This window comes from Mobula birostris, chromosome 1 (assembly GCF_030028105.1).
Source record: "Mobula birostris isolate sMobBir1 chromosome 1, sMobBir1.hap1, whole genome shotgun sequence".
Lineage (NCBI taxonomy): Eukaryota > Metazoa > Chordata > Chondrichthyes > Myliobatiformes > Myliobatidae > Mobula > Mobula birostris.
In genome coordinates, this window is record NC_092370.1 from 58,849,061 (window position 1) to 58,873,564 (window position 24,504).

The following is a 24,504-nucleotide window of genomic DNA, read 5'->3' on the forward strand; positions in this document are numbered from 1 at the left end:
TGTTCTGGAGCTGCTCCGGCCTATGGTCAGGCCACACTTAGATCCCCTCCAGTTCGCCTACCAGCCCCGACTAGGAGTTGAGGATGCCATCGTCTACCTGCTGAATCGTGTCTACGCCCACCTGGACAAGCCAGCGAGCACTGTGAGGGTCATGTTTTTTGACTTCTCCAGTGCATTCAACTCCAACCGCCCTGCTCTGCTGGGGGAGAAGCTGACAGTGATGCAGGTGGATGCTTCCCTGGTATCATGGATTCTTGATTACCTGACTGGCAGACCACAGTACGTGTGCTTGCAACACTGTGCGTCTGACAGAGTGATCAGCAGCACTGGGGCTCCACAGGGGACTGTCTTGTCTCCCTTTCTCTTCATCATTTACACCTTGGACTTCAACTACTGCACAGAAGTCTTGTCATCTTCAGAAGTTTTCTGATGACTCTGCCGTAGTTGGATGCATCAGCAAGGGAGATGAGGCTGAGTACAGGGCTACTGTAGGAAACTTTGTCACATGATGTGAGCAGAATTATCTGCAGCTTAATGTGAAAAAGACCAAGGGGCTGGTGGTAGACCTGAGGAGAGCTAAGGTACAGGTGACCCCTGTTTCCATCCAGGGGGTCAGTGTGGACATGGTGGAGGATTACAAATACTTGGGGATACGAATTGACAATAAACTGGACTAGTCAAAGAACACTGAGGCTGTCTACAAGAAGTGTCAGAGCCGTCTCTATTTCCTGAGGAGACTGAGGTCCTTTAACATCTGCCGGACGATGCTGAAGATGTTCTGCGAGTCTGTGGTGGCCAGTGCTATCATGTTTGCTGTTGCGTGCTGGGGCAGCAGGCTGAGGGTAGCAGACACCAACAGAATCAACAAACTCATTCGTAAGGCCAGTGATGTTGTGGAGATGGAACTGGACTCTCTCACAGTGGTGTCTGAAAAGAGGATGCTGTCTAAGTTGCATGCCATCTTGGTCAATGTCTCCCATCCACTGCATAATGTACTGGGTGGGCACAGGAGTACATTTAGCCAGAGACTCATTCCACCGAGATGCAGCACAGAGCGTCATAGGAAGTCATTCCTGCCTGTGGCCATCAAACTTTACAATTCCTCCCTTGGAGGGTCAGACACCCTAAGCCAATAGGCTGGTCCTGGACTTATTTCATAATTTACTGGCATAATTTACATATTGCTATTTAACTATTTACGGTTTTATTACTATTATTTGTGGTGCAACTGTAACGAAAACCAATTTCACCCAGGATAAATAAAGTATGACTATGACTATGTTCCTCTCCCTTCCTTGGTCTTCTACCCTCTATCACACTCACCCTTCTCCAGCCCTTTATCCCTTTCACCCATCAACTTCCCAGCTCTTTACTTCACCCCTTCTCTCCCAGCTTCACTTATCACCCTGTCACTTTTCACCATGTACTACTTCTGCTCCTCCCCCCACCTTCTTCACCTGACTTTTTTTTTCACCCAGTCCTGAAACTGTTCAGTTTTTTATCAATGCTGCCTGGTCTGCTGAGTTCCTCCAGCATTTTATGCGCGTCGCTTGGATTTCCAGCATCTGCAGATTTTCTCATCTTGGTGGGTACCTGATACGTGCTGCCTGATGTAGTGCAAACAAATCTGATCGGGGCATTCAAGAAACTCTTAAGGTAGGCACATAAATGTGCAGAAAATGGAAGGATATGGACAGAAAGGTATTAGTTTAGTTAGGGTTTTGATTACTAATTAGTCTGAAATAACACTGGAAGACCAAAGGCCTGTTCCTGTGCTATACTGTTCTTTGTTCCGTTTTTGCCATTGATCAGACCATGCCTGAATGTTACTTAGGTCAATCTGCATGCAAGTGAAAAACTACTTAATTGCTGAAAAGCAGTGAATAGAATTGAACATTAGTCATTTATTATTCTACGTCTCCAATTCTGACCTTATTATGAACATAGGATCATTGATGATGCCAGGAAAGGCAGCTAGGCCTGGGACAACCTCCTCACAAAGTCCAACACTGATATCACAAGGCTGAAGTGAATGGCCAACCACCATTCCCCACTTCCCATCCTACTGTTTAGAATGAACCAGTTGGACAGCACAGAGTCTTGGTTCTATACACAGTACAAATCCGACAACTTTACCAAGGGTCCTTGATGCTTAATTCAAAAGGTGTGTTTTTGCTATTAAGCACTGAAAGTCAAATTTATTTATTTAGAGATACACCATGCAATAAATTCTTCTGGCCTGCCCCACCCAGAAACTCCCAATATAATACTAACTAGATCATGGGACAGTTTTACAATGGCCAATTAACCTACTAACTAGAAGGTCTTTGGACTGTGGGAGGAAACTGGAACACTGAAAGAAAACCCACACATTCCACAGGGAGGACTTACAGACTCTTTGCAGAGGATGCCAGGATTGAACTGAAAAATTTGATGCCACAAGCTGTAACAGGTTGTGCTAAGCACAACGCTACCATAGCACCTAACAGCCACACTGAAACAGAGCAAATCTTTGAGATGTAGAGATGGCATATTATCTGTTCTTGTGACCTTTGCTGTACCCATTGTTCTCAGATATTTCTTAAAATCAGGTGGATTTAACCAGATTGGTTGAAGACTGGTTATTATGATGAAAACTGCAGGTAGAAGCCAGAGCATTAGAGCTAACTATGACCCTGCGCTGTACAACTTGATCATTCTCAACAGTTGGGTTGCAGGTGGGGAATGATGGCTGTCTTTTCTATTTTTCAAGGGTCCACTATCCAGTGGAAAAAAAAGTACTTCATAATATTATCAACCAATTCATTATCAAGTGATATACTTTGGAATGGTTCTTCCATTAAGTTTGCAGAACCAATGAAATGTTTCCTATGTTTCAGATTCTTTCTCACTGCATTTCAATGGCAAAAGTCTTCAAAGTCTTCCTTTATTTCAACTTTCCTGCTGGAAAGCATTACAATGTCATTCAGAAGAAGTTAATTCTGCATCCTCCAATCTTTCTTTTTGCAACAAAAAGCCACAACTATTATACCTGGAAATCACAGTCTAAAGGCCGATTTATACTTGTGCGTACTAGCTTACGCTGCAGCCTACGCAAGTGGGCTAGGCTGTTGTGAGCATTTATACTTGTGCGCTGGTGTGTCTACGTCACACTGCAATTCACCGCCGAAACACTAGTTGGCAGTGGGGTTTCTATGCCACTGTGTTGAGTTTCTTCGTGTTGAAACTGAACACGAAGAAACTCAAACTTCAAACAATGGCAACTGAAACTGAAGGAGGATGAATTTTCTGTGCTTGTCCAGCCACTGAGAGACATGGATGAGGAAATGCATTTCAAATATTTTCAGATGTCAGCAAGTAGATTTGACGATTTGGTTCATCATCTCCAACAATTAATATCGCATCAGTGTACGCACAGTATACTCAGAGACTGGCAATCACCATTCAAGTTTTAGCTGCAGGTGGAAGTCAACAGGCTGTAGCAGCTAGATGCAAACTGGCATCAAGCACAGGGTCCTTCATAATTTCGGGGGTCTGTAAAGCGTTATGGAAAGCATTGCAGCCAGAGTTTCTTCCCTGCCCTTCAGTCGCCCAATGGGAAGCTATTGCAGCGTAGGAGGAAATGTGATGCTACCAAACGGACCAATTACAGTTGTTGCGGTCTGCGTCGCTGTGATGCGCAGTTACATTTTGGGAGAGGTGCACGTTAGGCTACGGCGTAGGGTTTGCATAGAGTATGGCGTAGGGTGTGCCGCTACATCGTACCTACAGCGTACATTTGACGCACAAGTATAAATCAGCCTTTAGTTGGCCACAAAAATGAGAAACTAGCAATTGTAGAACTTGCAACTTACATCAATTCAGTTCATTTGCACAAGAAACTTACCTCCCAACCACAGAAAATCATTCACAGAGCGAAGTAGTTCTACAGCCATATGGTAATGAACAAGAGCATCCTGTAACATGCCTGCTTGCAAGCAAAGGTCACCAACATGTTTTCGCATTCTGCCCTGGCAACGCTTCTTGTAATGCCTACAAGCACAAATTTAATACAAGAATCAGCTATAATGATATGTTTCCAATATTATTCCCTGGGAAAGACAAACATGTGTTCACTCGTAACTCAATGCAACTTCAATCAATTTAAGTTTGTTTTTGTTTGAACACTGACACAAAATAAATGCAGCAATGTAAACTAATTTGCGAGAAATTTCATCTTCATGAAGATATTCTAATTCATGAATGAGATTTCTGTAAACATATAAAAATCCCAAATTCAAAAGATCAAGGAGTGCAATGCATTTTAAGTTCTCATCTCCATCATTAAAAATTCATGAAACATTTAAATAGGTACCACCAGCTGGTTTTCACCATTTTCAGCAGTTACTTCAAATAGTTCCCAATGATAAACATCCAAATTTAAATTAAAGAAATTTAGTTTTTATTTAAATGGAACACAATTCAAAAAATTAAAATTAAATGAAAATTTATAAATGCAAAATGACTTTTGCCATATGAGCATTCTAAATAAAGTTCACAAACATTTAATCTTTTTTTAAAATATCTATACAAAATTGTATCATGTATCATGTGATTAACCGGAAACTAAGGAAAAATTTAATTTGCAGACATGAGGAAATCTGCAGATGCTGGAAATTCAAGCAATGCACATAAAAAATGCTGGTGAACGCAGCAGGCCAGGTAGCATCTATAGGAAGAGGTACAGTCGACGTTTCAGGCCAGGACCCTTCATCAGGAATTAAAAAGTTAATTCCATTGTTTCTCTTTTGTAGAGTTACAGCCTTCTCTCTTCATTGGCCTGCACATCACTAGCAGGCCCTTAAAATGAGGTACCAGTCAAAAAAATCGGTTGCATTACAGCCTGGTACGCAAACACCAATTCTCTTGGATGGAAAATCCTATGGATGTGGCCCAGTCCATCACAGGTAAACACTCCCCACCATTGAGCATATCTACACAGAGCACTGTCACAGGAAAGCAGCATCCATCATCAAGGAGCCCCACCACCCAGGACATGCCCTGTTCTTACTGCTGCCGTCAAGGTGGTGGTACAGGAGCCTCAGAACTCACGACCAGGTTCAGAAAAAGTTATTAACCCTCACCCATCAGGCTCTTGAGCCAAAGAGCATAACGTCACTCAACTTCATTTGGCCCATCACTGAAATGCTCCAACAACCGATGGACTCATTTTCAAGGACTATGTATCTCAAGTTCAATATTTATTATTACTTATTTATTATCTCTTTTCTTTTTGTATTTGCAGTTTGTTGTCTTTTGCACATTGGTTGTCTGTCTGTCCTGTTGGGGGCAGTCCTTCATTGATTCTATTGTGATTCTTGGATATATTACCTATGCCCACAAGAAAACAAATCTTGTATATAGTGACATATGTATTTTGATAGTAAATGTACTTTGAATAACATTAGTGTCCAATGGTTTCTAATACCAGCAAAAGTATTAATTCAGAAATAATGACTGATAGCATATTTCAAGGGCCCACAAGAAATGTGTAGACCTATGAACAGGGGAGACTGCAACTCTACAAAAGAGAAACAATGGATTAAATTTTTTCCTTGCACATTCCTTTTTCCTTATCCAGCTAACTTCATTTATTTTTCATTTTATCTACAAATTTTTTAGTATTCACTAAAACTCAAAGCTCAGTGCAATCTTCACATCGTACATTCCAAACTACGAGTTCACCATGAAGTTCCAATTATATTTTTAAATAATTTGTAAATTCTCACTTGCAAGCCTGGGTTGTTTAATGCACTCTTCTCATTAAACTTTCCAATAACACTACACTGAAAAAAAAACTTGATTTTACTTGCAATTCAGATTAGATCTTTAAATTTAATAACTTGCAATTTTGATTTAAAGCTATTTTGTATTGAAAAATTAATCTGTTGTACAAATACAGACAGTTAAACAAAAATCATCAGGATTCTGTATGCTAAGTTCAGTCAACCACTCAACTATTTTAGAGCTATCAACTTTTAGGAAGCTCTCAGGACATTTTCCATTTGTATATAATTAAAGCATTGCCAAACCAAAAGATTCAAGATAAACCAAAAAAAAGCCAAATCCTCAGGGAGATTGACTACAACAAACAGTTCTCATACTGGCCTTGGGCCTCTCCCACTCTCCTATATTTCACGTGAAAATATCCTAACCACAAAAATATTTTAACTGTCTACATTCATTTTTCACCAGATTTGGCCAATTGCCAGGCATTCTCACAATGGAATTAGACTGTTCACCCACACAGAAAACAAATGTTCTTTTGAAGTTGTGGCCAACTTATTATTAGAGTAGAGTTGAAAGAGCTCATTTCCTCAACTTGCAGTTTTGGTTAGCTCCAAATGTAAAGTGCTGACACCTTATGCCTGGAATAAGAATTCTACCTAATGTTACAAAAACAAAGGAGCTGGTTGCGGATTACTGGAGGAGTGGAGACGTGCCTACCCCTATTACCATCAATGGATTTGAAGAATCATTGGGGACCCCAGTCACCCCAACCACGGTCTATTCCAGCTGCTACCATCCAATAAAACGATACCACAGCAGAAAAGCCAGGACCGACAGGACCGGGGATAGCTTCTTCCACCAGGCCAACAGACTGATTAACTCACGCTGATTTGAGTGAATTTCTATGTTACATTTTATGTTACGTTCTATGTTCTATTTATTATAAATTACTATGATTTCACATTGCACATTTAGACGGAGACGTAACGTAAAGGTTTTTACTCATGTATGTGAAGGATGTATGAAATAAAGTCAATTCAATTCAAGAATACTGCAATTAGACTTTTAAGTTTCAGAATATCCCAAATGTATTCAATGTACAAGTACAGCAATCAATTTGGCAAATCAATATTCTGTAAACACAAATTAATGTAAAATCAGGTTACAGCTTTCCTGACATTAGTTCAATGACAAATTACAAATGACGTCCATTACAAATCCTGATATTTTGAACAGGTTAATAATATAATAGAAAAGAAGAATAAGCTCTTTACTGATTATGTTAGTATCCAAAAATTAGATATTATTCCACCAGTGACCAAAGCATGAATACATAAGTGAAAGTGAGCTAAAAAATCAATTGCTCAGATTGCAGAGCTTTCGTCAGAACCAGGGAATAAACGTATTTCACTATCAACTGCCTTTCTAGGTAATGGAGGTCAAAGTTTTGAAAGTAATGCGATACACTTAAAAGACAATATAGAGCAGGTGTTCCCAACCTTTTTTTTTAAAATGCCATGGATTAATAACATTCTTACAAGAATCACCCCTTGTAATAATGATCAGTGAGGCACAGAGAATCTCTATATACCGACAAGTAACTTTCATTATTTCAACTAAAAAAGCAGGTAGGTTCACACTCTTATCTACCTGTGTGCTCCCTACTAGAACCCCTGACTCTCCATGAACAGTCAGTGAAGAGAAAAGGTTATTACCCAGGAAAGGAGTCTACGTTGGCCAGGCATTCCTCGTGGTCCCGATCTCCACGTGTCCGTGGGGTCCTCCTTATCCGCGATGGTTGGTTTCTGGCTGCTGGAGAGTTATCACCCCTGCATATTTGGAGCTCGAGTCTTACACTGTTCCTCAACAATTAAGCCATTGGATCTCTATCCCATTGGCTCAAGGTCACCTAACCTACCTGGGTCACCTCCTTACCAGTCATTGTACGGGGCTACAGCCAACATTGTTTCATGGCTCTACCCACCCAGCTTTGTGTATTTGTGTCTTTACACTCTAACTGGTCCAAACCAGTTAAATGAGGCAACCCAGACAGAGTCTAATGAGATTACCGATTACAGGTCTGGCATTTTACATAACAAGTAGCTACTCCTCTGAGAATGGCCTCAGGTATATCGCTCTGATTAGATTGTCCCAGAGTAAGAATCAATTCAGAGTCCAGGTCCTTTACATAACAACAGGAATTCTGCAGATGCTGGAAATTCAAGCAACACACATGAAAGTTGCTGGTGAACGCAGCAGGCCAGGCAGCATCTCTTGGAAGAGGTACAGTCGACGTTTCAGGCCGAGACCCTTCGTCAGGACTCATACATAACAAATACATAACAAATGGCTATTACATAACAAATTTACATAACAAATGGCTATTTGCTTGAGACCGGTCTCAGGTTTAGCAGATCATTACCTGAAGCTTCCTGTGTCCACATTCAGTTGCTCTGATTAGATTATCCAAGAGCAAGAAACTGTTCGGAGTCCACAAAATGGGGAGGCAAAAAAACAAAGACAACTGGCTTGTTTGCTTCCCCTGTCTTTGATCATACTGAAGTTTCTTCTGGACAACACCATGATACAGATCTAGAAAATTATAAGGCTAGTAGGAAGGAGCTCAAAAATGAAATTAGGAGAGCCAGACGGGGCCATGAGGGGGCCTTGGCGAGCAGGATTAAGGAAAACCCCAAGACATTCTGCAAGTATGTGAAGAGCAAGAGGATAAGACGTGAGAGCATAGGACCAATCAAGTGTGACAATGGAAAAGTGTGTCTGGAACCAGAGGAGAGAGCAGAGATACTTAATGAATACTTTACTTCAGTCTTCACTACGGAAAATGACCTTGACATTGTAGAGATGACTTACAGCGGACTGAAAAGCTTGAGCATATAGACATTAAGAAAGAGGATGTGCTGGAACTTTTGCAAAGTATCAAGTTGGACAAGTCACCAAGACCAGACGAGCTATACTCAGGCTACTGTGGGAGGCGAAGGAGGAAATTGCTGAGCCTCTGGCAATGATCTTTGCATCATCAATGGGGACGGGAGAGGTTCCGGAGGATTGAAGGGTTGCAGATGTTGTTCCCTTTTTCAAGAAAGGGAGTAGAGATAGCCCAGGAAATTATAGACCAGTGAGTCTTACATCAATGGTTGGTTCGTTGATGGAAAAGATCCTGAGAGGCAGGATTTACAAACATTTGGAGAGGCGTAATAGGATTTGGTATAGTCAGCATGGCTTTGTCAAAGGCAGGTCATGCTTACCAGCCTGATTGAATTTTTTGAGGATGTGACTAAACACGTTGATGAAGGTAGAGCAGTAAATGTAGTGTATATGGATTTCAGCAAGTCATTTGATAAGGTACCCCGTGCAAGCCTTATTGAGAAAGTAAGGAGGCAGGGGATCCAAAGGGACCTTGCTTTGTGGATCCAGAACTGGCTTGCCCACAGAAGGCAAAGAGTCATTGCAGATAGGTCATACTCTGCATGGAGGTCAGTGATCAGTGGTGTGCCTCGGTGATCTGTCCTGGGACCCCTTCTCTTCGTGATTTTTATAAATGACCTGGATGAGGAAGTGGAGGGATGTGTAAGTAAATTTGCTGATGACACAAAGGTTGGGGGTGTTGTGGATAGTGTGGAGGGCTGTCACAGGTTACATCAGGACATTGATAGGATGCAAAACTGAGCTGAGAAGTGGCAGATGAAGTTCAACCCAGAAAAGCCCGAGGTGGTTCATTTTGGTAGGTCAAATATGATGGCAGAATATAGTATTAATGGTAAGACTCTTGGCAGTGTGGAGGATCAGAGGGATCTTGGGGTCCGAGTCCATAGGACACTCAAAGCTGCAGCACAGATTGGTTGCGTGGTTAAGGCGGCACGCAGTACACTGGCCTTCATCAACCGTGAGATTGAGTTTTGGAGCTAAGAGGTAATGTTACAGCTATCTTGGACCCTGGTCAGACCCCACTTGGAGTACTGTGCTCAGTTCTGGCCACCTCACTACAGGAAGGATGTAGAAACTATAGAAAGGATGCAGAGGAGATTTACAAGGATGTTGCCTGGATTGGGGAGCATGCCTTCTGAGAATAGGTTGAGTGAACATGGCCTTCTCTCCTTGGAGTGATGGAGGATGAGAGGTGACCTGATAGAGGTGTACAAGATGATGAGAGACACTGATCATGTGGAGAGTCGGAGGCTTTTTCCCCAGGGCTGAAATAGCTAACACGAGGGGGCACAGTTCTAAGGTGCTTGGAAGTAGGTACAGAGAAGTCAGGGGTAAGCTTTTTTTAAAAAAACGCAGTGAGTGGTGAGTGCATGGAAGGGGCTGCTGGTGACAGTGGTGAAGACGGATACGATAGGGTCTTTTAAGAGACTCCTGGCTAGGTACATGGAGCTTAGAAAAATAGAGGGCTATGGGTAACCCCAGGTAATTTCTAAAGCAAGAACATGTTCGGCACAGCATTGTGGACCAAAGGGCCTTTATTGTGCTATAGGTTTTCTATGTTTCTATTAAGTAAAGCGTCCATGGACCCCAGGTTGGGAACCCTTAATATAGACCAACAATGGTGCAAGGATTTTAGGAGTAGGTAGATAGATACTTCATTGATGCCAAAGGAAATTACAGTGTCATAGTAGTATTGCAACTGTACAGATATACATAGAACACACTTCAGCCCACGTTTTGCCAAACTAATTGAACTATTCCCTTCTGCCTACACAAAATCTATATTCTTGCATTTCCTCCATACACCCGTCATACTTGCCTACACCATCCCATGTACCCACCACTCTTAAAAAAACACTTGCTGCATACATCTTCCTTGAACTTCTCCCACCCCTTCCTTACCTTAAATGCATGCCCTCTTGTATTAGACAATCAACCCTCGGAAAAAGATATTGACTACCTACTGTTCATGCTTCCCAATCTTAAAAGACATAACCCCTTCACCAGGCTCATTAGCCGGCTCTGCTAACAGCCAAAGGACTCAGCGGTGAGAAGGCCACCTTTCATTAACAATATACTTCTCAGGTCGATATGATTTGGGGTTCAGCCAAACAGGAATGTCGTGGTTTTCTAATTAAAAAAAACCTCAATTTGAGTCAGTGTTGTGTAAATACTGCCCATACACAACTGTCGGTTGGCAAAAAAAATAACAGATCGTACACCACATAAAATTATAAAGAAAGTACTTTCACAAATTCCAGCTTTATTGAACAGTTAGTAGGAAAAAGAAAAAGCAAAAAAGGGGCCATTTCAGTCAACCCAATCCAACGTGCACATATAGTTCAACTGAAGTTGTCTTTTTACTCATGCATTGGATCCATAGTCTGCGTGAAAGCACGCACACTCCGAATTACCCTCAAAATTCATTTTGGACAAAAGGGCTCTCTCTCGGGAGTATTGGCCCTTCCTCCTTGGAGCCATTCATTTGCACAAAGCACGTCATGCAACAGGGACACTTCTTCCCACGGCATTCTTAGCCATCTTCCCTCCTGTCCTCTTCACAGCTCCCACCAAAAAGACTACAAACCCCACCAGTGTCCATCACAAATCTCTTTCCGTTCAGCACTCTCTTAAACCTGTTACCAATTCCACAACCCTGATTGTCTGACACAAAGTTGAACATCATAAGAATATAAGAACATAATAGGAGCAGGAGTAGGCCATCCGGCCCATCGAGCCTGCCCTGCCATTCAATAAAATCATGGCTGATCTGTCCATAAACTCAGCTCCATATGCCTGCCTTTTCCCCATAACCCTTAATTCCCTTACTATGTAAAAACCTATCTGTTCCTTCTGGGCAGGACATGTTGTCAGAATGCCTGACGGAAGACTGCCCAAGGACACCTTGTATGGCCAACTGTCCAGTGGTACCCAAAAACGAGGAGGTCAGCGACTACAATGCAAGAATGTTCTGAACAGGAGATAGGTTAACCCCTTCATACCTGGAATCAACCTGGTGACCCTCCTCTGCACTGCCTCGAAAGCCAGTATGGAGTACTGCCTCAAGTAAGGAGACCAGAACTGCATACAGTACTCCAGGTGCGGCCTCACCAATACCCTGTATAGTTGCAGCATGACCTCCCTGCTCTTGAATTCAATCCCTCTAGCAATGAAGGCCAACATTCCATTTGCCTTCTTAATAACCTGTTGTACCTGCAAGCCAACTTTTTGCGATTCATGAACAAGCACTCCCAAGTCCCTCTGCACAACAGCATGCTGCAATCTTTCACCATTTAAAGAATAATCTGCTCTTCTATTATTCCTTCCAAAGTGGATGATCTCGCATTTAACAACATTGTATTCCATCTGCCAGACCTTGGTCCACTTACTTAACCTATCTATATCCCTCTGCAGACTCTCCACATTCTCTGTACAATTTGCTTTTCCATTCAGTTTAGTGTCATCAACAAATTTTGCCTCACTACACTCAGTCCCCTCTTCCAAATCATCAATGTAAAAGGTAAACAGCTGCAGGCCCAGCACTGACCTGAGGCACTCCACTCACCACCGACTGCCAAACAGAGAAACACCCATTTATACCAACTCTCTGCCTATTCATTAACCAATCCACTATCCATGCCAATACACTTCCTCCAACTTCATGCATCCATATCTTATTTGTAAGTTTCTTGTGTGGCACCTTATCAAATGCCTTCTGGAAATCCAAGTATACAACATCCACCTGTCCCCCTCTATCCACTGCACTCATTATGTCCTCAAAGAACTCCAGTAAGTTTGTCAAACAGGACCTACCCTTTCCGAATCCATGCTGAGTCTGTCTAATGGAACCACTCCTTTCTAAATGTTTCGCTATTTCTTCCTTAGTGACAACTTCAAGCATTTTCCCAACTACAGATATTAAGCTAATTGGCCTAGAGTTGCCCGTCTTTTGCCTACATCCTTTTTTAAAAAGTGGCGTGACATTTGCTATCTTCCAGTCCACTGGGACCTGCCCAGAGTCTACAGAGTTTTGATAAATGATTACCAACGCGTCTATTATAACCTCTGCCAATTCCTTCAGCACCCTGGGATGCACCCCATCAGGACCAGGGGACTTATCTACCTTCTTAAGCTGAAACCAAAATGTTCTACCAGCAAGACACACTGCTTTTGCAGAAGCTGCAAAATTGAAATACTTACAGCATAACAGTAGAAATCTTAAGCAAAGCATTACACATAGAAATAGGGTGGCATGGTAGCAAAGCGATTAGCACAACACCATTACAACTTAGGGCAGAACTCGATATCAGCATCCTCTGTTTAAAAAAAAAAGGTTGGTACGTAACTTCCTGTGTGAGTGTGTTTCCTCCAGGTGCCCCAGTTTCCTCTCACAATCCAAGGACGTAACGTTTGGTTGGTCATTGTAACTTGTCCCATGATTAAGCTAGGTTGAATCAGTGGGTTGCTAAGCAGCATGGCTAGAAGGGCCTGTTTGGTGCTATATCTCCAAATAAAGAAAATTGCAGTGCAGTCCAGGTCCTTCAGCCCAAGATGTTGTGCTGACCTTTTAACCTACTCAAATCTCAATCTAACCCTTCACTCCAACATAACCCTCCATTTTTCTTAAATGCTCCTAATTACCTCATGGATCTTGAATTCAATCTCCCGATTAAAGTGGGCTAACATACCATACACCTTCTTAGCAACCCTATCAACTTGCACAGTAACTATGAACGTGGATCCCAAGATCCCTCTGTGCCTCAAGACAAAGATTCAACATATGTATACAGAATACAGTTCAGATTAGTTTTCCCCACAGGCAGCCATGGAACAAAAACATAATGGAACCCATTTAAAAGAAAACATCAAACACCCAATTTTTGAGGGGGAAAAAAAGAACAAATTGTGCAAACAGCATAAAGCGAGCGAATAATACACACAATATCAAACAACCTAGGAGTATTCAGTTTAGCTCAGTTCACCTTAGCTCTGTCATTCGTTGACTGCAGGCCGCAGAACCAGTCCACACCGATGTACTCCAATCAAATCCCACAAATAGCAAAATAAAAGAGCAACCAGAAACACACATGCAACACAAACCACAGAGTCCTCCAAAACCAGTCCAAAGCTGTGGACACTAAACATAAACTGGGTAAGTCCTTCAAAAAAAAAAAAAGACTGCTAAGAATCCAGCTATTAACCGTGTATTCTGGCTTCAAGTTCAACCTTCAAAAATGAACCTCTTCACACTTTTTCTGGCTTAACTCCATCTGCCACTTCTCAGTCCAGCTCTGCATCTTGTCAATGTCCTGATATAATCTACAACAATCCTCCACATTATCCACAACTCCACCAAAGTAAGCGTCATCTGCAAACTTACTAACCCACACTTCCACTTACTCATCCAAGTCATTTATAAAACTCACAATGAGCAGGGGTCCCAGAACAGATCCCTGTAGAACACCAGTGATCACTGTTCACTAGGCATAACAATCTCCATCTACTACCACCCTCTGTCTTCTGTTGGCCAGGCAATTCTGTATCCACCCAGCCAGGTGGAGCCCATGCCTCCCGACTTTCTGAATGACCCTACCATGGAGAAACTAACTGAACTCCTTATTAAAATACATACACACCATATCCATTGTTCTCGTTTCATCAACGTGTTTTGTCACATACTCAGAATTCAATTTGTGAGGCACAACTTGCCCTTCACAAAGCCATGCTGATCATACTTAATCAGACAAGACTTCTCCAAATACTCTTAAATCCTATCTAAGAAATCTCTCCAATAATTTGCCCCCACCCCACTGAGAATCACTCAGTGTTACCCTACTCCCATTCTTCAAAACAAGAACATTTGTCACTCTCCAATCATCTGGTACCATTCCAGTGACCAATGACAGCTCAAAGATCATAGCCTAAGGTGCAGCAATCTCTTCCCATGTTTTTCATAGTAACCTGGGGTATATCCCAGAGACTACCTATCCTAATGTTTTGCAACTTCTCAGCCCAGCTTTGCATCCTGCCAATATTCTATTGCAACTAATGACATCCTTCCACATTACCAAAACATTATGAACCTTCACATCATCTGCCTTTCCACTTCCTTGCCCAAGCCATTTATATAAAAAAAAATCACAAAGAGCAGGAGTCATAGAACAGATCCCTGTGGAACACCACTAGTCGCTGATCCCCAGTCAGAATATACTCCATCTGCTACCAACTTCTGCCTTCTCTGTGCAAGGCAATTTTGAATCCAAGCAGCCACGTTTCCCTTGATCCAATGCCTTACATTCTAAATGAATGGATTACTTAGATTGGCATCAAGGTCATTCACAGACATGGAAGACTGGAGGACATATTTTTATGCTCTATTGCTCTGTGATCTATTGTTAGGGGCATCTGGTGCTTTCATTGGTATAATCTTCCATACTTATTCTACCAAGGTTGAAACACTAAAACTAGGGATTACAATTCTGTCCCTATTGACATTCCACAGTGAATCACAAATTTCTTGTACTGAGTTGCTAGATTTGATTAACTAACTTTGCATTATCATACACAAGAGCTAATAGCATGAATATGGAATTGTTTCCACAATGACTGAACAGTACTCACTCCTATCAATACTATGACATTATTGCATCTGCAGCAAGTGGACTGACAACTCCTCGCACCTCTGAGTCTTAACTTTAAGTCCCTGCAACTGTGGTCTTCCTAGTCCCTGTAGTCAATCCTGGCATAAGCATGAGTATTGTCAAAGTGATTCAAGGCCACCTGAAGAGCCAATGAGACTTGACATTTTGATTTTAAACCAATTAAGTCATGCAGAATCTGGTGAATAGAAGGAGAAAAAATAAATTCTTCTAATTCATGTTTTCCAGGACAGCTGCCTTGCCAATAGGAGGTAATTGAAAATGATGGCAAAGTGATTTCCCAACTGAGTGGCATGTCTTGGTATTTTCACAAACACTATTACAGGTCTTTAGAGACACACAGGTCATATTAAGGATGCAACTATCAACTGGTAAAGGGTACGTATGAATCAGAAGTATTTCTATTAAATGACAGTCGCAGGCCACATAACTGAAACCAGCATTACATTATTTAACAGATTTTTAAAATATCCAGTTTTCCCCACATAACATCCACCTTACTGAGAGACTACAATTTCTATTGATGACTAGAAATGAATATTTTACAATCTTCATAAACTGATCTTCAAATTCCTTCATTAGTAGCTTATGCCTTGAATTATAGTGTGCTTTATCACACTTAGCCTGCAGCACACTAGAACCCAGACATGGGTACTAAAACAAAAAAAAAAATCAGAACTAGCACTTCTCCCCATTTCAAATCACCCTAAAAAAAACACATTAGCAGACAAGAGGCTGTACATAGAATTCATAAAAGGCCTTTAATCCTTAGTAAGGAGAGATTTCAATAAATCTTTGGAATTATCCCAAGGACTGAGTTGTAGGAGGCAGGTAACTTGGTGACTGCCAGGACAGGGAACTGTGTACCACTGTGGGTATTCTCCTCAATAGTAAGTAAACCATTTTGTATACCATTGATGGGGACCCAGTCTGGCATTGTGGCTCAGAAGGGAAGAGTACTGAGGTAGCGATAGCAGATTCCATCGTTGGAGGATCAGACATGAGATTCTGTTGATGCGATAGAGACATTCTGTTGATGTGATAGAGACACCTAAATGGTATGTTGCCTCCCAGGTGCCAGGGTCAGGGAAGTCTCAGATCAGGTCCACAACTTGTGAAGGGGGAGGGTGAACAATAAGAAGAGAGGTGAAAACAGATAATGGACCACTTGAAATTAATCCTGGATAGGTAGTAATGAGGGACAAGGAAATGCCGGATGAACTGAGTAAGTGTTCTGCATCATTCTTCACTGTGGAAGACACTTCGTGGTATGCCTGAAGTTCAAGAGTGTCAGGGGCAAAATTGAGTGCAGCTGTTATTACTAGGGAGAAAGTGTCTGGGAAACTGAAAGTTCTGAAGGTAGACAATTCAATTGCATCAAACAGACTATAACACAGGGCTCTGAAAGTAGCAGCTAAGGAGATTGTGGAGGCATTTTCAATCTCTGATTGCTACAGTTAGAAGCACCCTACTTCAGAAAAAGGCAACAAGCATACCAGCGCCCAGGCAGAACAGCCTTAACTATCATCCACGCACATCTACGGTGATGAAGTGCTTTGAGAGGTTAGTTATGGCTAGAATTAACTCTGGTCTCAGCAAGGACCTAGAACCACAACAATTTGCCTATTGCCTCAACAGTTTTATGATGGATGCAATTTCATCGGCTCTTCATGTGGCCTTGGATCACTTGGAGAATACTATGCCAGAACTGACTACAGCTCAGTGTTTAACACAATCATTCCTACAGTTTTGATCAAAAAGCTCAAAAACCTGGGGCTCTGTACCTCCCCCTCTGCAACTGGTTCCTCAGTTTCCTAACTGGAAGACCACATTTTATGCGGATAAGAAATAACATCGCCATCTCAGTGACACACCTCAGGCACGTGTGCTTAGCCCACTGCTCTATTCTCACTACACCCATAACTATGTGGCTAAGCACAACTCAAATACCATCTACAAGTTTGGTGACGACACAACTATTGTTGGCCAAATTTCAGATAGTGACATGAGGGTATACAGGAGCAAGATATATCAGTTAGTTGAGTGGTATCATAGCAACAACCTTGCCCTCAACATCAGTAACACCAAAGAGCCGACTGTGGACTTCAGAAAGTAGAAGACGAGGGAACACACAGAGGGATCAGAAGAGGAATGAGTGAGCAAGTTCCTGGGTGTCAACATCTTTGAGGATGCATCTTGGGCTCAACATATTGATACAGCTACGAAGGCAGTCTGACAACAGCTATATTTTATTAGGAGTTTGAAGAGATTTGTTACATCACCAATGCCACTCTCACATTCTACAGATATTCCATGGAGAGCATTCTGAAAGGCTGCATCAGCATCTGGTATGGGGGGGGGGGGTGGAGCTACTGCACAGGATTGAAATAAGCTGTTAAGAATTGAAAGTTCAGTCAGCTCCATCATGGGCACTAGTCTCCATCCAGGACATCTTCAAGGAGCGATACCTCAAAGGCAGCATCCATCGTTAAGGCCCCATCACTCAGGACATGCTCTGTTCACATTGCTACCACCAGGAAGGACGTACAGGAGCCTGAAGACACACACTCAATGAATCAGGAAAAGTTTCTTTCCCCCTGCCATTAATTTCTGAATGGATATTGAACCCATGAACACTATCTCACTACGTTTTTATTTTTGTATTACTTACCTATAATATACTTACTGTAATACAGCTATTTCCCTCCATTAGTATTGTATTAGTATTGTATTGCATTGTATTCTGGCATTGTTCCGGAAGACTGGAAAATTGCAATTGCCACTTCAAGAAGCAGAGGGAGGCAGAAGAAAGGAAATCATAGCCCAGTTAGCTTGTCCTCAGTGGTTGGGAAGATGTCGGAGTTGATTGTTAAAGATATGGTTTTAGGGTACTTAGAGGCACATGATAAAAGAGGCCAAAGTCAGCACGTTTCCTCAAGGGAAAATCTTGCCTAATAAATCTTCTGGAATTCTTTGAGGAAATATCAAGAAGGATGGACAAAGGAGAATCGGTGGTTGCTGTGTACTTAGATTTTCAGAAGGCCTTTGACAATATGCCGCATGAGGCTGCTTAACAAGAGCCCGTGGCATTAGAAGAAAGATACAAGCATAGATAGAAGACTGGACAACTGGCTAGGAAGCAAAGAGTAGAAACAAAGGGGCCTTTTCTGGTTGACTACCAGTGATTAGTGGTGTTTTGCAGGGGTTGGTATAGGGACCACTTCTTTTTACATTGCAGGTCGATGATTTAGATGACAGAATTAATAGCTTCATGCCCAAGATTGTAGCTGATGCAAAGATAGGTGGAGGAACAGGTAGTGTTGAACCAGAAAAGCTACAGAGGGATATATGCAGATTAGGAGAATGGGAAAAGAAGTGGCAGATGGAATACAGTGTCAGGAAGTGTACAGTCATACACATTGTTAGAAGGAATAAAAGCATAGACTATTTTCAAAAAAGGGAGAAACTTCAAAAGTTCAAGGTGCAAAGGCACTGAGATACTTGGGGAATAGTCCCTAAAGGTTCACTTGCTGGTTGAGATGGTGGTGAGGAAGGCAAATGAAATGTTAGCATTCATTTTGAGAGGACTAGATGTAAAAGAAGGGATACGATGTTGAGGCTTTATAAGGCACTAGAGAGGAGGTTCACGAGAATGTTTCCGGGAATGAAAGACTTATCACATGAGCAATTGATGGCTCAGAGCCTTTAATCGCTGGAATTTAGAAGAATGGTGGGGGGCGGGGGGGGCGCATTTATTAAAACCTATTGAACATTTTCAGGCCTAGATAGAGTGGATGCGGAGGATGTTTCCTATGGTGGGGGGAGTCCAAGATCAGAAGGCACAAACTCAGAACAGAACATTCAAAAGTCTTTTGACAAAAACAGGCCACTTGGCTCAACAAAGCTTGCCAAATTCCTATTCACATAGTGTGTTGAAATAACTATTGAGTTTAGATTTGAAAATCTCTAAAGATACTACTCTCAACTACACAACAAGGTAGTTTGTTCCATGTGAATACAACCTGCTGTGTAAAGAAATGCTTCTTTAGTCTGAAATCTCCCTTCAGTCTCAACCTATGGGCCCATGTCTTCCTTGATGAATTGATTTTGAAGTACCAGCTGGCATCCATCCTACTCATACCATACAACACACATAAAAATTGCTGGTGAACACAGCAGGCCAGGCAGCATCTATAGGAAGAGGTACAGTCAACATTTCCGGCCAAGACCCTTCGTCAGGACTAACTGAAAGAAGGGATGGTAAAAGATTTGAAAGTGGGGAAGGGGAGGGGGAGATCTGAAATGATAGGAGAAGACAGGAGGGGGAGGGATGGAACCAAGAGCTGGTAAGTTGATTGGCAAAAAGGATATGAGAGGATCATGGGACGGGAAGCCTAGGGAGAAAGAAAGGTGGGGGGGGGGGGGTAGCCCAGAGGCTGGGCAAGGAGTATAGGGAGTATAGTGAGAGGGACAGAGGGAGAAAAAAGAGAGAGAGAAAAATTTTTTTTAAATTTATATATTAAATAAATAAATAAATAACGGATGGAGTACAAAGGGAAGGTGAGGGAAGGTGGGGCATTAATGGAAGTTAGAGAAGTCAATGTTCATGCCATCAGGTTGGAGGCTACCCAGACAGAATATAAGGTGTTGTTCCTCCAACCTGAGTGTGGCTTCATCTTTACAGTAGAGGAGGCCGTGGATAGACGTATCAGAATGGGAATGGGATGTGGAATTAAAATATGTGGCCACTGGGAGATCCTGCTTTCTCTGGCGGACAGAGCGTAGGTGTTCAGCGAAATAGTCTCCCAGCCTGCGTCAGGTCTCACCAATATATAGAAGGCCGCATCGGGAGCACCGGACGCCGTATATCACCCCAGCCGACTCACAGGTGAAGTGTTGCCTCTCCTGGGAGGACTGTCTGGGGCCCTGAATGGTGGTGAGGGTCTTGGCCCGAAACACTGACTGTACCTCTTCCTATAGCAGGCCAGGCAGCAGCTGCGTTCACCAGCAATTTTTATGTGTGTTGCTTGAAATTCCAGCATCTGCAGATTTCCTTGTGTTTGCGTTACTTATACCATAAATGATTCTGAACACTTCTATTATGTCTCCTCTCATTCTACATCTACTTAGGCTAAGGAGGTTTAATTCTTTCAGTCTTTCTTCATAGCTCATACACTGGAGACCTGGAATGAGTACTGTCGCCTTTCTCTGAACTCTCTCCAGTCCTTCACATCCCTCAAAATATGGAGACCAATATCATACACAGTACTCAAGGTGTGGCCGCACATGGCATTATAGCTTAAACAGAACACCTCTAGACTTGAACTCCACTGAGTGTATTATACAGCCCAGCATTTTATTTGCCTTCCTAGTTGCTTCTGTGCATTATCAGCTGTTGATAGTGATGAGTCTACCAGAATGTCCAAATACAGTGCACTTTCTAACTCAAGAATCAATATTGCATATTTATCTAATATTTTTATTTCCTACATGGAGTATTTTACATTTACTTACATTAACTTTCATCTGCCATTTATCTGCCCACATCTGGATTTTGTTTAGATCTAACTGTATTGATTCAGCTACCTGAATGTCATCAGCTCATCCCACTAATTTTGTGTCATCTGCAAAGTTTATTAATTTATGTGCTTATCCAAATCATTAATGCAAATTTAAAAAGCAGCAGTCCCAAAACTGATCCCTGCAGAACCCCACTTGGCAACTTGTGTGAAAATGATCCTCTCACCATAACTCATTTTCTGTTCTTGAGCCAATTCGGCCTTACCCCGAATCCCTACCTCCTGTCATTTGATTACTAACCTCTTGTGGAGTACCTTGTCAAAGGTCTTCTGAAAGTCAACCACTCTATTGTTATCACAAATCTTAGTTGCCTCTTCATTAAGTTAGTGCATGGAATGGGCTGCTGGCAACAGTGGTGGATGCAGATACGATAGGGTCTTTTAAGAGACTCCTGGACAGGTACATGGAGCTTAGAAAAAATATAGGGCTATGGGTAACCCTAGGTAATTTCTAAAGTAAGTACATGTTCAGTACAGTATTGTGGGCCGAAGGGCCTGTATTGTGCCATAGATTTTCTATGTTTCTAAAACTCCAGCATATCAGTAAAACATGATTTGTCCTTTCTGAACCCATGCCAGCTTTCTGCTAACACACCTGTTCTTATCAGCTGCTTGTCCATCTCTTTCTGTATCTATATTTCTATTATCTTACCCATGATACACATTAAACATACTGGTCTGTAGTTACCAAGGTGAATGCAGTCACCCTTCTTACATACCAGGACAACATTAGCCAATTTCATCTTTAGGGATATCAACATACTTCAATGACTTTTGAAAAAAATACCAGTTAGAGGTTTGTACTCCTGAAGACAGGTGGCAGATCAACTGATGATCCCACTGGTGATAGCACAGGACAGTTAACATCTTAGTCCACGTGTATTTTTTAACTCTAATCACAGACCTCTTAACTTTCAGCCTTTTCAGCTGAAGCAGGACCTCACTTTCTAAGATCTCCAAGTTAAGTAAGAAGGAAAAACAACATTTTTCTCTACACTTACTGGCATATTGCTAATATTTTCACAAGTGAATACTTCAGCAAAATGCGAGTTGAGAGTATCTGCTATGTCCTCTGCATAATTGATCACCCCACTATTATTCCTAATACACATAACTTCCTTCTTGACTTTATTTTTCCTAAAGTACTGAGAAAAATCTCCTGGGGGTCAATCTTAACATTATCAGCAATGTCCTTCTCAAACTGCCTTTTAGCAATCCAATTTGACTATAACTCTATAATTGGCACAGGCAGCTGTTAAGGCCAGGTCATTGGGTGTACTTACGGCAGAGGTTGATAGGTCCTTGATTAGTCAGGGTGTGAAAGGTTAGAAGGGAAGAAAGTGGGGTTGAGAGGGAAATGGATCAACCATGAGAAAATAGCAGACAGACTCGATGGGCCAAAGGAGTAGAATTACGCCATATGTCTTATGGACTGTGGAAGTTCAGTCAGAATTCATTTAAAACAGAGATTGGTAGTTTTCTGCAATGTTACAGAAATAACAGGATTGGTGAATAGTGTAGGAAACAATGCCACTAAGATAGATTAGTCATGATCTCAATGAATGGCATAACAGATTCGACGTGCTATTCCTACTCGTGTGCAAAACATTTCAAACAAGTTGCACAAAACTAATTCAAAACTTCCACATTACCCATTTGTCTCCAAAGTAACATTTTGACACAAACAAAAGTTATGCAAGTATAATGTAGAACAATTTGTAACTGTGGTATCAATACTGCAAGAGTATTAATCACAACTCCATGTCTGCTGACAAAAACAGCAGAGAATTCTATTTATTAAACGAACAATAATTTTTTCTCCATTTTCAATATTTTAACATTTTGAAAATGGAAAAGACTGATGCCATATGTGGAAGATATGAATGAATTAAAAGCACTTAATTAAAAAGCTTCTGAATTAAAAGCTTCCTGATGTGTAGAAAGGACATTAGAGCTCAAGCCTTGCCAACAATGCACTAACTTCAAAATATATATATATATATATATATCACTCACCTACTATCTGTATCTAGGCCCACAAAATCTTTCTTTTCAAATGGCACACACAATAATTGAACTTTATCTCCCGATTTATCTGTTGCTCTGTCGAGTCGTTTGGATTCCAAAACAATAAATAAAGATTCAATGAAGTCTTCCACTTTCTTTTCTATAGTTTCGCACTCTTCATAATTAGGATAAAAAGCAACATCAGTGCGAGGTTGTTCAGCTATTTCTCCCTGCAGCCCGAAGACAAACAAACGTGAATCATATAATGTAGAACCATAAATTTCTTTCTGTAAATGGAATTTCTCTGAAGTCTGAGGCCAATCCTTTGTGTTACTGCATTCAGTAACAGCTATCAACCCCACAACTTTTCGATGAGTCTGAAAGTCTCCCCATTCATTGTTTTCAGGTGGATAATGGTGCCTATAACGAATGTACAAAACTCTCTGAGAATCTTGAAGATTAATCTGATTGGCAGTGGCAATTTTCTTGTATATCTTGAAGAACTGTTCTTCTGGTACAATTCCCACAGGCTGGACAATAACCAAAAGACTCTGATGATCTTCCGCACATTGCATGTAGTCAGGGACACTCATTCTCCATCAAATGAAATCTGGTTAAATGAAAACAAAGATTCATGATTGCTCTTCAATGTTTGAGGCTTTCTATCTTCAACAAACAAAAATCCATTTTTATGGTGAACTATTTGGATAATCAAGGAGAAATATTTCTTTTCAAAGAGTTAAAACAAATTGCACAACTGCTCACTTATAGGAAGTTAACTCAAGTTAGAGTAGTTGAATTTTATATTTGTAGAACTTTAATTATCTATTATTTTTTTGTAATCTCTGCAAAGTAATTTCCATGTCCTGGAAAAACAGGTAGAGATAACCAAGTTTTATCTCATCATTTAAAAAGAATGAAAAATTTAAAAGCATTCCCACCCAACAACATCTTGAAAATATCACTATTTTAAGCGGCCTGAGGGAGCTGTCTCATGGCTTCAGTCGTGCTTTGAGCACAGACTGGAACCTGTATGTATGCCAAGCAATGCCTATTTGGGAGTTGATTTGGAGGAATACATCACAAAGGTCATGCACTACTATATCATATCCTGTGTAGACAATGCCATCAGCAATAAAAACATCCATGCATTCCTGAATCAGAAGCCACGGATGAACAACAAAGTCTGGAATCTGCTCAGGGCTCAGGATGTTGCTAGCAGATCTAGGGATGCTGCAGCATATGGACAGGTCAAACCGTAAGAGGCATTAAACCCGCCAAGTACAAACAACAGATACACACTCCAATAAAATCACCAAATCTCTGACATATATGGTAAGGCATCAGGTCCATCACTGACAATACAGAAAAGATCTCCTGCCTTGCAAACAGTGAAGCCACACTAGCCAAGAAGCTGAACAACTCCTTTGCTCAGTTTGACAGGGCCAACAGTGAACCAGTGATGAGGACACAGCACGGACACTAAGCACACGAGGTATAACATACTCCCTACAGCGTCAGTGCTCACAGAGCAGCTGAACCAG

General features: G+C 41.5%; 1 protein-coding gene across 10 annotated transcripts in view; it reads right to left on the minus strand.

The window, feature by feature from the left end:
* The window catches only part of trappc9 (trafficking protein particle complex subunit 9), a 711,836-nt gene that overhangs the window by 681,789 nt on the left and 5,543 nt on the right, over nucleotides 1-24,504 (minus strand). For all 10 annotated transcript variants that reach the window (XM_072255618.1, XM_072255596.1, XM_072255577.1 and 7 more), the window contains 2 exons: nucleotides 22,970-23,570; nucleotides 3,887-4,032 (listed from right to left, as the gene is read on the minus strand). In XM_072255618.1, coding sequence (XP_072111719.1) covers nucleotides 3,887-4,032; nucleotides 22,970-23,553 — 730 coding nt within the window. In that variant the 5' untranslated portion in view covers nucleotides 23,554-23,570. The remainder of the gene's footprint in view (nucleotides 1-3,886; nucleotides 4,033-22,969; nucleotides 23,571-24,504) is intronic.